Source organism: Telmatherina bonti (assembly GCF_933228915.1).
Source record: "Telmatherina bonti genome assembly, chromosome: 14".
In the NCBI taxonomy this organism is placed as follows: Eukaryota; Metazoa; Chordata; class Actinopteri; order Atheriniformes; family Telmatherinidae; genus Telmatherina; species Telmatherina bonti.
This window is the reverse complement of record NC_136612.1, coordinates 29120067-29135327: the sequence shown is the minus strand read 5'-3', so window position 1 is coordinate 29135327 and position 15261 is coordinate 29120067. Positions and strand designations below refer to the sequence as shown.

At 39.3% G+C, this 15261-nt stretch overlaps 1 protein-coding gene across 1 annotated transcript in view; it reads right to left on the bottom strand.

Moving 5' to 3' along the window:
• Positions 1 to 153: 153 nt before the first annotated feature.
• The window catches only part of LOC306765355 (1-phosphatidylinositol 4,5-bisphosphate phosphodiesterase delta-3-A-like), a 27971-nt gene continuing 12863 nt past the window's right edge, over positions 154 to 15261 (bottom strand). The window contains exons 2-15 of the mRNA XM_079252777.1: positions 11410 to 11577; positions 6590 to 6817; positions 5946 to 6076; positions 5197 to 5422; positions 4713 to 4914; positions 4466 to 4610; positions 4190 to 4342; positions 3940 to 4089; positions 3698 to 3848; positions 3430 to 3546; positions 2988 to 3166; positions 1874 to 2009; positions 1463 to 1612; positions 154 to 1367 (exon numbers count right to left, since the gene is read on the bottom strand). Coding sequence (XP_079108903.1) covers positions 1225 to 1367; positions 1463 to 1612; positions 1874 to 2009; positions 2988 to 3166; positions 3430 to 3546; positions 3698 to 3848; positions 3940 to 4089; positions 4190 to 4342; positions 4466 to 4610; positions 4713 to 4914; positions 5197 to 5422; positions 5946 to 6076; positions 6590 to 6817; positions 11410 to 11577 — 2279 coding nt within the window. The 3' untranslated portion in view covers positions 154 to 1224. The remainder of the gene's footprint in view (positions 1368 to 1462; positions 1613 to 1873; positions 2010 to 2987; positions 3167 to 3429; positions 3547 to 3697; positions 3849 to 3939; positions 4090 to 4189; positions 4343 to 4465; positions 4611 to 4712; positions 4915 to 5196; positions 5423 to 5945; positions 6077 to 6589; positions 6818 to 11409; positions 11578 to 15261) is intronic.

Sequence of the window (15261 nt, the reverse complement as noted above, 5' to 3'; positions counted from 1 at the left end):
AAGCTGTCCAGAAGTGAAAAATCTTTTAAATGCAAACCAAACATAAATGTACGCTGCCATATTGATCTGACTGTAACATACACCCAAAGTAAATTTCCTAAAGTAAATGGAAAAGGGTAAAGGGAAAAAACATGTCTTAGACTGTGATGTTATCAATGCTTTATAAAAGCAGCATTTTCTGTGCACAGAATATCAGCTCAATTTCACACAACAAAGGTTAAAACTGTAATACAGCAAAGTCTTACTTCATTCACCGCGTTAGAATCTACAAAAAAACACCTTGAGTCAGTAAACTATAATTACTGCAAACTGTGAGCATCACATTACACTACTGAACCATGTAATTATCAGTGAAGTGTAGCCTGCAGTGAAATGCAGGCTGTATAAGATATCTGCTGTTGGTGATAAACTACAAATTTCTGTGAGAAAAACAATTGGTAAAACAATTAATCAAGTTTGTCTACATGCAAAATTCAACATAATCTGACTCAATCTGTTATTTAAACATATCAAATAATGCTGAAGCGAATAAGGCATTAGTAAAAAATCATCAGCATATTCTATATTTAGTACATTTGTACATATCAGAAAGTCATTTGTCTTCTGCAGAGAAATCAAAAGTGCCAACCTTACCAAAGTACTAAATAACTCTGTGAAATGAGTTCATGCTCAATACAACCTTTTAATCCAATATCTTTTTAACATCCCAGTGCTTAAATCATAAATCTCTAAAACAATGACACAAGTCACATTTAAAAGCTAGTTATGCTTGACTTCTTTGTTGTAGTACCTACTTTCATTTAAGTTAGTTGTTTTTGTTAGACTACCTTCATTTTTAAGTAAAGAAGCAAAAATATAAAAATCTAAAAACAGTTTAAGATTTCTAAAAATGTACATTATAAAATGTGTAAAACACATTTCCTCTTTATAGAAGAAATTAAGAGTTAAAATTGAAATCATACAGTGTTGTATTAATGTGCTTGATCAGCCTTGATATCCAATGTCCTGTTTCCACATCTCTCTACATCTGAAGGCCAATGCTTGTCTTCATTTCTGATAAACATCCATCCTCCTTGCTATAAGAAAGAGACTGATATTAAATCAGACCATTTGATGTCCAGACTGGGAGAAACAGCAGCAATACTTCACATTAGGAGCCTATTCTTTCTAAATTCACTTGCTAAAAGAAAATACTTTTTTTTCTCCATCCAGTTCACATCTTTTTCACGCTTTGCCTTTGGCCATGGCCATACGCTCCGACACACTTTTGCCAGGAATTCCTTTGCGGTTCACTTTCACTTTGATGAAAAGCGTCGCTGGGGACAGACTGGAACCGTCCGCCTTCAATAGGTGAACATGCCGATATCCTGGGAGGAAACAGTGAATCACAAACATCATTAACAACTTCTCACAGAGCAGATTTGACACAATGCAGGAAAGTAAGCAAAATTTTCACAGGCACCTGTGCGGAGGCTTGTGAAAGGCAAAGTGAACTGCGCCACAAAGTCATTTTTGGCAGCGTGATCATGGTCCTCCACTACAAAGCGCACCAGGGCCAGTTCAGGGACCTGCAGCTGGAAGCTCAGAGTGCAGTCCCACCGTGGGTTGAAACCTGTAGAGGGCGCACAAGAGCTATAAATACATAAACCAGTGATGTGTGTATCTTTCAAACAAAATGATCATGGCGCTCAACAGGAAAGGCACCTACAAAGACAATCTATGCTGCTCACACAGATACAACAACATCTTATTTGTATAATTTGTTGCCTTCCATCTTAATCCATAATGTTATCAAATAAGACTGTGGAACATTGAAACATTCATCTGCTTTACTCTTATTACTTTAATCTGATGAATAAAATCTCTGCAGTACCATTGTTGTCAATGCGTTTGGTTTTTTTCCTGATGTTATCAATAGCCACTCCGTGAATTTCCACACACACTTGTGGATCCACAATGGAGCTTGCTTTCTCTGTGTTGATTTTCGGCAGCTGCTGCGCAGATATAATCTGAAAAACAAAAGTAATCAGTCTGTGCTGCAATTTTGATCAGAAGTTATTAGACTTTTAATAATGAATTGGCTGGAACTGATGTGTCTGTAAAGTGGCCTGAGATGACATTGTTGTGAAGTGGTGCAATACAAATAAAGCTGAACTGAATTGAAGTGTATAAAAAACATAAAAAAGCAAGAAATGTAAAAGTCTTCTGATAATATTTTACAATCTGGACACCACATAACATCTGTGTGTATGTAGGATTAGCAAAAAACAATTGAGAAACGGTCTAATATTGCTTTGTGTATGTACAGTCAAAGTAAAAGGTTTTAAGATTTAGGATAAAATGACCGTAATAAAAAAAAATAAAAAATAAAAAATAAAAAAAAAAGATCCAAAATGTTCAAAGCAGTGTAAAAACCTCCTCTAGCAGCAACACATTGAAGTAATTGTTGCCTATAGGTTCACTCATACACAGCTATCTTATGGGCTGACAACAGCAGTTCAAGTGAAACTTTGCAACACCTTGATTTAATTCTTCTTTAGGCATTCTGTCGTAGATGTCCCTTTGTCCTGCTGCAGGAAAAGTTATTTGCTGTCAGACAGAATGCCTCATGTTTTACTTGAGACTAATGTGGTATACAGACAAGTTCATGATTGACTTAATGGCTGTAAGGTTTCCAGGTTCTGTGGCTGCAAATCATCAGCCCTCCACCACCGTACTTGGCAGTTTGAGATGTTTGTGTTGCTTTTCTCCCAATATACTGCTGTTCATAATAACTAATCTTCCCTACTTTGGTTTCTTTTGTCCAAAGAATGTTGTTTTCTCAGCATAAAGCTTTGCAAACTTGCTATACACTTATTTGAAAGGAAAGGGTTTCTCATATCAAACCTTTTAAACAAGTTAAAAATTAAACAAGTGTGGTGCAATGATTAAATAAGGAAAATGAATCATAATTTTCTCTCCAGGTTATTCAACTGGTAACAACTCACTTGTATTGTCAGCTGGGTAGGAGTATGACCAGGGCCTCCACCAGTATTCTCTGGATTAAAGTTGGATGTGGTGCTGCATAAGAAGTTGGGTTTGAGGATGTATCCACAGCGACCGTTGGGAAGGAAACGACCCTGGTTGAGGTCCATCTGCTCCCCGGGTGTCTGGAAGTTCAGAGCCACTGAACAGCATAAAGAAAAGAGCACAGTCAGTAACATCGCCAAGTTTAGATGCACATTTACCAGTAAATAATAGTCCACTATAAGGACACAGTCAATGAGTGAGTAAAGGAACCAATTATCCCACAGTAATTTTGCTGAAGTGAGAGTTGGTGTATCATAGGTTTTTTTTTTTTTTACTTACAAACCTCGTTTCTTTTTAAATAATTTGACTTAATTTGCTTCCATCTGAACTGCTTTTTATCTGCTAGTTTCAAGTACTAACCCATCTGGCAGCCAACGTTCCACATTTCCTGAGGATCATAGTTGGATGATTGCACGCGCTGGGCAGAGGGGTAGATCCGGCTCAGCTGCCTGCTGTTGTGTCTCACAAAAAGCTTCCCTGCAAATGAAAAGACAAAAAAGAACATGCAATGATCCACTGGAGGCTGATTATACATTCTGCAGACCCAACTGCCTTAAAAGACTTGAAATCAGCAGTCTTTTCTCTTTCTTTTTATAATATCAGTAGGCAATGATTTCTGCCAACATACCTGAGTCTTTGATGTGCTTGAGGGCTTCATTTTCAGAAAAGGAAGACATTTCATTGGGAGGTCTTTGAGATGGACTTTCAAACCCTTGGAAAGTGACGCTCCTGCAGTATACCACCAGCTCTGACAACTCAGGGCTCAGTTTAGAACACACCTGGGAAAGAAAACTTTGAACATTATTGTTGGGTTGATTTAAAGGATTGCATTAAATGCATCTCAGACTGAAGAAGTCTTTCTGATCTGACCTTTGCAGGATCTTTTTTGGGTGTGCTGTTGTTGCTTGCTAGCTCATCCTCAAAGCTTGAGGAAAAGCTGGCAAAGCTTTCGTTCTTGTTCAACTGACCCAAGTGAGGAGTGTCCTTCTTCCCCTTCACCAGAATGCGCTCCCTGAGTTCCTGTAGGGAAGGTCATTGGAACAAATGACTTAATTAGAAAACCAGACACCCAGAGACGTTGAAAGAGGGCCCAGCTGTGTGTGGCGTTGTGTGTGAGCACCTCGGGAGAAGGCAGCTCTCTTAGTGGCAGGTCACTCAGAGGCTTGGTGAGTAGTTTCTCTCCCAGGATGGTGCGGAGGTGTTTAGCCATGACTGCCTGCTGCTCCACACAACAGTGATTCTCCAAGGACAGGATCAGAGGGTATGGGGATGCCTGCAGGGGATGTTATAGACCAAGTCTTATGCTAAGTAATTAAAATGCAATCATGCCAAATTAAAATGATGCAGAAGTCATTATGGTAATAATTAGGCATGACAAAACCAAACATCAAGTTACCTTGAAGGCATACAGAGCAATGGTTTCAATGACTTCCTTAAAGGGAACTTTAGAGGTGAGGGTGTGGCCGTGGTAGATGACGGGTTCACCTTTATCCCCATCCCAGCAGTCCAGCTCCACACAGCGGCAGCCTTGATTCAGAGCTCTGACAGAGATGAAGACATTATAAACCACAGAGAAATCCTTGTGGGAAGATTTTGGGATAAACTGCAATTAAAAACCACGTTACTCAAACATGTTTGCATACCTGATATATGGCTCAGTGCTGCTGGCGCTGGTAACCTGGTCCTTAGTGAGGTAGGTGTTATGCGATGAGGAGATAAAGTAATGGGCCAAAGGGTGGCTCATGTCTTGGTAGATCCCAGAGTGGTCTGGGTTGAAGACATCATTCTCCACAGACAGCATGTACATGGTGAAACCATTCTGCGTCATGAAGAGGTTCTTCTTTGCTGCGGAGAAAATATTATGTTTCAGTCACATTAACTGTCACTATGGTGTTTCTGTCATCATTATAGTTTTAAACAATCATTTATCCAGCTATTAATAGCAAACAGATGAGGTCTTTTTCTCATAAGATCCAAGTACAGCAGGATATGACTATTATCTCTGTGATGAACATATTTATGGTAATAGACTTAATAATTGTTATCATAACCAGAACCACAGAAGATAAACACAAAGTGTTTTCATAACACTTTAGAATCCACCTCTAATGACTCATGGGAACTTACCCCAGTCGTTGACTTCGTAGGTGGATATCAGATGCTTAGCGTGATTGAATGAGGCGTCCTCTCCTTGGTCTCCCAGGAAGTCCCGCAGCTCCGCAGTGGAAAGCACACGGCCATTACTCGAATAGCGTCTGAACACTGCATCCAGTTCAGGCCGCCGCAGCAGCTCCCTGCAGAACTCCTCAGTCTCTGTGTGATCCAGGCGGCCATCGCCGGATCGGTCGCACCGCTGGGATTCAAGGGAGAGGCATGAGTTGATCAAGACAAGCAGCTAAACACACACACAGTGAGAGAACCAGGCAAATTTCAAACAGAGTGGCGTTGTTTTGGGAGTGATTCAGATCCCCTGTTGGGAAAACGTCTTTATAATAACACAACACAGCTGTGCACACTTTAAAAACATGACGGGTTGGTGTTAGAAATTTTATGGGCTGCAACAGAGCACTGAGGGGAATATCAGGCAGTAATCCTCCCTCAGTAAAAGGCTCTTCATATATTGTGGGAGAGATAAGAGGGAGGGGATGAAGATGTAGAGGGGAGCTGGTGGTTGGATTGCTGCTGGGTCGGTAATTGAACACAGACTCTGGACTCCATGGTGTCAGAGAAATAAAACACCACACTAACTAGATAATAAACAACTCTCCACCTCTAGACCTATACTCCCTCTTTTCATACATTCTTCCAGAAACCTGCTGATATCAGTTATTTTTTATTATGAAGACACGGATCCTGAGGTTTCACATGACCCTGACCTTGAATAAAGAGAGGGCGTACTGCTCATTCAAGTCAATGTTGATCATCTGTAGCAGCTGTTTGACCTCTTCGTAGCTCATCTTGCCATCCTGGTTCTGATCCGCTCGCCTCAAATAGCCACGGATCCAATTGAAGGAAGTTAAGAAAAACAAAACATGACTGAAATAAAAAAGCTAAGGCAGCATTTGGATTCTGCTTCCTGATGAGGATGAACCATGTAATATCGCTGATTCTACTGGTTTACAATTAACTGCACAAGAGGCGCTGTTCATTACTCTTGAAATATACTTCTTTTTTCTCTTGCTTTGCTGTTGGTTTGAGAGACTACTGAAGCACGAGTTATTGCAGTTTTTGCCCATATGTACGATTAAATGTTTTAATCAACGGTAAAATGAAAGAGAAGATAAATAAAGAGAGTAGCAGGGACGGTCATACATCTGATACATGCCCTGTGAGGGAGTATAATTCAACGGTGATATTTGGACTATAATTAGGCAGAGCTTCTTTTTTTTTTGTCACTACTGCTCACCAAAACTATGTTCAGTACATGGGATGGCTCATGTGATAACAGCCAGTCACCGTAACAATGCTGCCTCAGCTATATTTATTCTTTTATATCAGAAATGCATTATGACAGGATATTGGTCCAGTTTTTCCTTCTGTGTCATGTTGTCCACGCGCTCCTTCAGTAAGCGGAGCCCTCGCACCCAGCGCTGGGCTTCATCCGGACAGGAGCATAGCAGATCCAGGCTCTTCCTGGCTCCTTTGAAGACCACCGTGAAGCACTGGTTCTCTGGGACTGATCCGGACAGCCGCCTGAGTGCCTCCGACTGGCAACCCTCACGAATGCACTCCACTTCCGTTACCGCAACTGGGAGAGAAAAGGGAGGAGGGTTCAGCCAGTGTTCAAGAGTAAAAAGCAGTGGGAGACCAGGACAACACATGGAGCAGTTAAAGGTCATGACTTAGGTGTTTTTAGGGAACCATAAATCCCATTAGGCAGAGGGTCATAACAAAGACACTATAAAATGTAATAAGCCGACACATTGACATACATGAGATCTTTTAACAGACAAAAATCAAAGCCTGGACATCCATGTAATTGTATGTTTGTATGCAAATAGAGCTGGTTACTTTCTTGATCCATCACTGAAGAAGCAGGATTAAGCTACTGAATGCTTTTTATGAGGTGTACTGTCATCCACTGTAAATCTGATGTTTGAGAGGAGACCACAAGCTTTTTATGAAATTCAAGTCAAGCAAGGAAAGGGTTAACTCGTTGTTCAGTCAGCTTTGAAGCCTTTGCTGGTAAGCCTAGATGTGGAGGATTGTTCTGCCTTCCTGTACTCCTGCTTGAAAAAAGTATGTCACAGAACAAACAGCAGATTTTTAATTCAACACCAAATGGTTCAACCATCGCTGTAATGTTAGCAGCCCAAACCATCACGCTTTCTCCACCATGCTGGAGCCTAACTGGAAATGTTGCCCCCGGTCCATTATTACTCCAGTAATAAACTTCATTGTCAATTTAATTTAATCTGTCCATCAAAGCTCCATCCATCCATCTGCTACCATTTGTCTGATATCAGCACTCCAGACTGCTACTCTGGAAGCACTGTCCCGGACGTCCAGGCGCTGCTGCAGATGTGAGTCAACAACCAAGTCAGTCCCAAAGCATCCAGAGCCATGAGGAGCTCCAGGAGGATCTCATCTACCCTGCGGCTCTGCAACCAAGGAGCTTTTTAACCGTCATGGTGATGTCAGCCCCGGAGAGAAGGCATGCTAGTGGAATTGAGAAGGTCGTGGAAGCGATCTCCCCACTGGCTCACAACATCCCGCATCAAGGTCAGCAGCATGTCATCTCCACCATACGAAATGCTGACGCACCGCTCCACCCCCTGAGCCACTGGGTGGTGGACCAGAATCTCCTCAAAGCTGTTAATCACCACAGCCTCCCCAAATTTAGTTTTTACTTCAGAGACTGCAGAAGCTACGTTTGCTTGGTCTGCCTTTACCTGTTAGCTGACTTAATAGTCCCACAAGTCAAGAAGGCCAGATAGGGCTCAGTCTGGTGGCTTCTGCACCAACAGGTACAGGGTTTACAGCCACAACAGGTGGCAACTATCTTAAAACCAGATTTCCAGTCAACAATGGGGACCACGAAAGGTTTGGAAGAAGAATTCAGTCTTATTTATTTTTCAATCCTTATTTATGTTTCGACTTGGGACTCTTAGTCAGGCATTCTCATCTTTTAGCCTTCTTCTTCAAACATATTTCTGAATCTTCCAGAAATGTTATGGTCATGAAATAACATAGCTTTGTCTTCTCATTTCTGTTAATATTTGTGCTTTATTCCTCAGTAGTATTTTAATAGTGTTCAATGCATCTGATAGACGTTTATAATTTTTAACTTCTCAGACCCACTAATAATTATGCACAATAATATAAAGTGTTAATCCTTTTCAGAAGCTCTTACCCCTTTTCCACAAGTCTAGACCTGAAAAAACACTTTTTAGGAAGAGATACTGTTGGAGTTTTTCCTTCTGATATCAGTTTGTAATCATTTTGTACAAAGGGATGACAGGTCTAAGAGATTAATAATTTATCTATGCATCTCATATTTTCAGGATTTTTGTGAGATTAGGAAAACAAGACCAATACAAGCACAAAGTGTTAAGCTGCATGGAGCTGCTGTATTTCTGTGCCAAGAAGCCTGCAGTGTGGTGATTGCTCAGTTCCTGACCAGTACCCAGTGCCTGTCTCGACAATGGCCTCATTCTCTTGTTGGAGGCAATAAAAGCCTCTGCTTTCCACCTCTTCAAATTTTTTCAACATTCCTCCTTTGTGGTTATCCCAGAGACGTGGCAAAACAAACATGCAAGCATACTTTTGTGTGTAGAGTTGAACAGAAGTTTTAAGTGGTGCACAGTACGCCTAGTGCTTTGAAGCAGAAGAGACAACTTTGCACGACAGGCGTCAGATCAAACTGGACATGAAGGAGCGCCTGGGGCTTGGAAAAAAGGAACCAAGCCAAGTTTTCTTCACATAGAGATTAGATCCTCCTGGTGTGGCGTTATCAGTGTCTTGTCCTCTGAAGTGACTGGCCTGCACTTACATGGTTGTCATGCATTCCAACTCATCTGCTCGGCGTCTAATTCAGGCTGCAACACAATTAAAGACGGCCTTCACAACCAGCTGACCCACAAACCTGCCCACCTCCCCACTCTGAAAGTCTAGCAGAGGGTTAACATTAAAACGCATTCCAGCATCTGTGCAAACAGAGCAGATTTGGGAAAGTCGAAGGTCAGGCAACAAGGAGGGCAATAAAACAGAGATATTGTTCTTTCATGCCAGCTGACACTTTTCCACTTGTAAATTTTTACTCTAAGAGAAAAATTAGCTGAAAATATAAACAGAGATTTTTTTTTCTCTCTGCAGAAAATAATCAGATTCAAAATCTTTGTCTTTCTATTTCAATCGCTCTGCCGGTGTTTTATGTTTGTGTAATTTAGGCCATCGCTGTGACTCTGAGATGCTTTGATAGAGCGAGCTCTAACAAGATGTGTCCTACATACTGTACTGACATTCTCAAACTGATTCCCTGAATAACTCCATCAAAGATGTTAGTAGATTCCCTCTCCTTGTTGCAACTCTCTGTCCCATTGTACAGAATTCTTCCTTCACTATTACCATCTTTACAGAGAAGAGTTTAAATGTGACTATGTGTAGTTTTGCATATGTGAAGGACATATTTTGCACATGAGAAACGTGAGGTTTTGTAAGATTTCATGGTCAAAACATGTGAAATCTTTGTCATTTTAAAGAAAATCCATGAAAATTCCCATGTGATACCCATATGACGTATGAAACCTACATGATCACAAATGAAACCAATACAATACCATGTAAAATCAATATAAATTTCCATATGAACTCATAATTACATGTGATATTAAATCCTTCAAGACAACATGCAAATACCATACAATAACATGTAAAACTTAAGTAAATACCCATGTAAACCCACATAATCACAGGTGAAGCCCATATAACTTCCCACTTTAGTCACACAATCATGCTAAACCCGTATAATCACACATGGTATGAACCACATGGGAAACCCACAATAACCACATGGGTTTCGAATATGATTATATATAGTTCACATAATATTAGCATGTTCAAAACCACATGTAGTTTTTCTGTGGGGGGGATACTGACAGTTTGGCTTAAATTTATTACTATTTTTTGTACCTAAATTCAGTCAAGAAACAGGAAATAGTGGTTGGAGTTCCTGTTTGCATAGGGAGAAATGGGGAAGACTGAGGAGGGGGGACTTGTATTCTGTTTGTATGTGTGTCTGTTTGTATGCATGTGTAACTGTGCCAAGAGAAAATAAAATATCTTTTAATGACTTGTTTTATTTCAATATGCATACATTTTTTTTTCCTTTAAAACACTTTGTGTTGCTTTGTGATATGCAAAGTGCTTTTTAGATAAAACTGGATTTGACCTGCCTAACTGTGTATTTGCAATTTATAAATATTTTGCACAAATGCTTTAAATAGTCTGGCATGAAGCATATCAAAGGATCAAACAAAGGTTTTAAAATCAAATCAGGTGAAACAAAACAAAAAAATCAGATCTGCTTTCACAAAACAACTCTAAAACAGCTTGATTTTTTTAAAAAGTAAGTTATGCATTTGTATGGTGATGAGACAAAAAGCCAACAGAGATACAAGCTGCACTGGTTTACAATTAATTTTGATATTGGTCTCAGTAACCTGGAGTGATTGAGCCAATTAATCTCACTTCTGTGCACCTCAGCATTGTTTACCCCATTACTTCCCAGCTGAAAGCAGGAAAAAAAGGAGAACTCTTTTCCAAAGTGACTGTTTAAGTCATGTGTTTTCTCTCATGAACAGCGAGGAGCCTCCCAGTCAACTTTATCACTATCCCATTCAAAATACTGGAAAAATTAGTTTTATACCTAGCCTGGAGGTGAACAACCCTGATGGCTGTATCAAGGTTCTACTTCGCTTAAAATACCATTGAATGTTATGAAAGTTATGTAACAGCCACGTTACCAAACCTAAGATTAAACAGCTCACACAGGAGGAAAACAAGCAAGCCATCAATTAAAGCAAAGTAGAGGAAAGGTCGTGAGATAAAGCAGAGATAAAACTACTCAACAATGTGCAAACTAAATGAGCAGTGACTTGCATCTCCGGCTTCTGCTACATTACTTCCTTGGATCTAAGTTTCTTCCACTCTTTTGCTTATCTTATATTGGTGGAGTTTCCTTTTCTTCTATTGTAAAAGATGAATTCCTATTTCTGAGCATGCTCAATCTCAGCGTTCCTCTTCCTCCTCACGTCCCATAACTTCCTTTTCCTATTGGCTCAATGTGTCACAGCCGACACATAACTAATGACGATAAAACCAGGTTTTAATCAATCTTACATGTCTGCTGGGATTTGGCTTTGCGGGAGCTCTTGGTGGACTCGCACCAGACGGATAGTCCATCCTCCAGCAACCGCAGGCTTCTGCGCTTTTTCCATCTAGAAGAACGAACTTTTACCATATTGGAGCCTTGCATCATAACGCTGATATCTTCGTCGTCCGAAAGTCCTGGAAAAAACACACGAGCAATGAAAAATAACTGTTAATGTGTGAATAGATCAATCTGACATTCACAGACATCATTTCACTTTTGAAAAAAAGTCATTTTAGTAAGTCTTTTTGCAACTTTCAGGTGACTTTTGAATAATTCTTGCTATTTTCTTTAAAGAGTGGGTGTTGGTTTATAAAATGACTAACTGATTCAGCTGCAGCCATTCCCTCAAAACAGACTGATCTGACAAATACAGTCACCAATTCTCCTGCTTACATCCTAAACCTGCATGCTGTGTTTTATAAACAAATCCCAAAGGAAGTAACGTCAGCTTCAGATAAGCCAGTGCAAGAAAGTGAGCATTGAAAGGTGACTTTATGCTTTGGAAAAGTAGATCTCCTTGAACTTTTTCCCAGTAAAGACTTCAGAAAAATGAAAAACATACTTAAAGTCACAAAAAGAAACTGAAAAGAAAATGATCCCTGCGGTGTGACTTAGTCCAGAAGAAGTCAGCTTTGGTTGCTAAAAACCTTAACAGATAGTTTTCTTTTTGTATTTTACAGGATTATTCAACATAATCCAGAGAGGCAAATGGTGATAAAGTAATGTCTAAAACAAGGTTAAAACAAATGATCAAGAAATATATTCATCAATAAGGAGAACTAAGCTGGTACACCAAAAGTTGTAGCAGCTAAAACACACTCGATGAGATTCCTGTCATTTTTTACGTGTTTACACACAGAATCTTTAATAGTTTCAATTTGAAGTTTTGGCTTGATGAAAGAAACAACCTGGAAAAATAATCACTGGAAGTAATCATACGTCTTAAATGATTAATGTAAAATGAATAAAAAATAAAAAAAAGACTAAATTGATAGTAGTATGCCTGGGCCGATACTTAAGATGATTTCAGACAGCAGGGCTCGCAAGTATTTACAAGGCAGCCGCCCTGATCTTGTTCCAAAGGTTCAAATACAACCGATCCACACAAGGTTCAAAGTGCCAAACTGTGGTTTCCCAATACTATCATGTTGTGTCAATACTCATTTTAGCCTGTAAAATTATGCACAACCACAATTCCAGGAGTTGGAACGCTGGACAGAATGGGAATAAAACACAATAAAAAGTATTTGCAGAGTTCTGAGAACAATATTTTACTGAAAACAGAGCATGGAAAACTCATTTTATGTTAAAAGCCACAGTTTAAAACTGCATGAAAGATATGAGATGGTATTTAATTTGATGGTAGCAAACATGTTTTAAAATAACTCGAAAACAGACATGATTTATTATTGAAATCACTGCATGGGCCCGGGAACAGTTTCATAAATCAGAAGAATCTAAATATTATCATCATTATTGTTATAATTATTATTTGGAATATCACATCTTCCATTAAAAAGAGCAGATGGCCGATTAGGTTTGTCAAAGTTCTAAGGCCTGCATCTTTGGCGGTACGGTGCTGCATTGGGGTCAGCAGGAAAAAAGGCTCCATCAGGACTGAAAGGTACATACAGAAGAATCTGCTCAAAAATTAGACATCTGGACAACATCTTTTTCAGGTAAAGTCTAGTATATTTTAGCAAACTGTGTACTGCATCTATTTTTCACAAATTGATGATATTTGTTCCATCATGAAACACTAAATATGTCAAAGAAGAACCTCGGATGTCGGGCAACTAGCATGCTACACCAGACATACCTGTGGTATGCCAGACAAGTATCTGGCATACCACAGGTGAATGGCAACTATGAGGGACCGACAAGGAAAGCTGCCACAGCTAAATATCTACAACGAGTGAGTCAAGTACTGAGAAGTCAGCTCAATGGCAAGAACAGCTATGCCCTGCCAGTGATCCGATACACTGCTGGGATAATAAGCTGGCCAAAACAGGAAGCTCAGACCATGGATGTCAAAACACTGAAGCTGCTCACAATGCATGGAGGGTTCCACCTCAAGTCCAGTGTCCAGGGACTATACACTAAGTGCAAAGAAGGGGGCCGGCGACTAGTGAGCCTCAAGGCCACTATTCAAGATGAAACACCCAAGCTCCACGAACACATCGGGGAGAGGGCACCGAGGGATGAAGCACTTATTGTATGTCTCAATGGAGTGTGGAGGAACACGAGATGGAAGAACCATCATGGGAGGTTCTTATATAAGTAAAAGTATATATATATATATATATATATATATATATATATATATATATATATATATATATATATATATATATATATATATATATATATATATATATATATATATATATATATATATATACTTATACTTGTATATATATAAAATGTTGTGTATGGACTGGGAAATCACCACTGCCCATAAATTTAGTTTTTGGTGAAGTTAAAGTGTTCTTGTTTAAAGCTTATTACATACCACTTTAAACAAACCATTTGTGGTGTCTCTTAAATGAGGAAGGTAAAGGTTTCATACAGTAATGGTATGAGAATTTTTTAGATTACCAGAGATAAGCAAGCCAGTCAGATGTTTGTCACTTTGTCACTGCAGGAATGAGTATCACTGTAGCTCTCAAATCCTTCTGAAAACTGCTCTCGGTAAGGATTCAGACTGAGGATATACTGGTTGAAATGCCTGTTTGGCTTTTAGATTATCTGAATAATCTTTTTGTAATTTTATCCATATGTATTTTCTCTGTTATATGTCTTCTGTGTGTTTTATATGAACCTGAGTCTGTTTAATAAATTGAAATTGAATTGAAACATAGGTTTATTACGTTTGCAAAATCACTTTTTCTTTGTATTTACATATTATGCGATGTCTCAATTTGATTTTTGGTGGTAAAGTATGTTTTCTTATTTTCTGCAAATGTGTTTGCAAATTTGATTTAGTTTAATTTAGTTCATCAATGAGAAAAATTATTATATAATATTAGGACCAAATGTACAAATATATATGTTCAGACATTCTAGCATAAAACACCGTCATAGTTCTGCAAATATAAACGCATAACTTCTAAACCAGATCCAAATACAGTTTTAAAAAGAAAATGAAGGATTTTTTCCCCAGCAAGTTATTTACAGAAAAGGGAAAAAAAGCTCTACAGAACAAGTTTGATGGACTTTCAATCCTGCCTCATTGCTTCTTTTGACATCAAAAGACAACATTCACAAAGATTTCTGTTTTCTGTACAAAGAAGCAGCTAAAACAAGCTCTCTCTCATTAAATTACTCTCCAGGGTTTAGTCTTTTCTCACCTCTAAAGATTTGTCCAGACACAGTTGGCATCCCTTTCTTGCTTTTCCTTTAAATCACAGTCCTCGTACTGTCATTGCCAAACAGATTACAGAGTTCCTCGCAATGGCCCCAAAGCAACAGCCCACAGAAACTCTCAGCCCCCTGCAACCATGGATTTCACCCCATGGAGGTCGAATACAAAGAGTTCCCGTACCAGACCTCCATCCATAACAAGCCTGTTTTTCCAAGCTGTTACTGCACGCCACACATTCCCACAAGCAGCACAAGGACCTGATTAACTGCAGGTCATTGACTGTGCTAAGCTGCCCAAACTGCCTAAACAGGCTCCCGTCTCAACTCACTGCTTGTCTTTGTTATTTACTGTCTAACTCCAAACACACCCCTTTTTTATTCATTTGTTTTTTTAATCAGCATTATTTTTTTAAAAAGCAGATGACGTTACAAATAAGTACAAGCCTGCAAGTTTT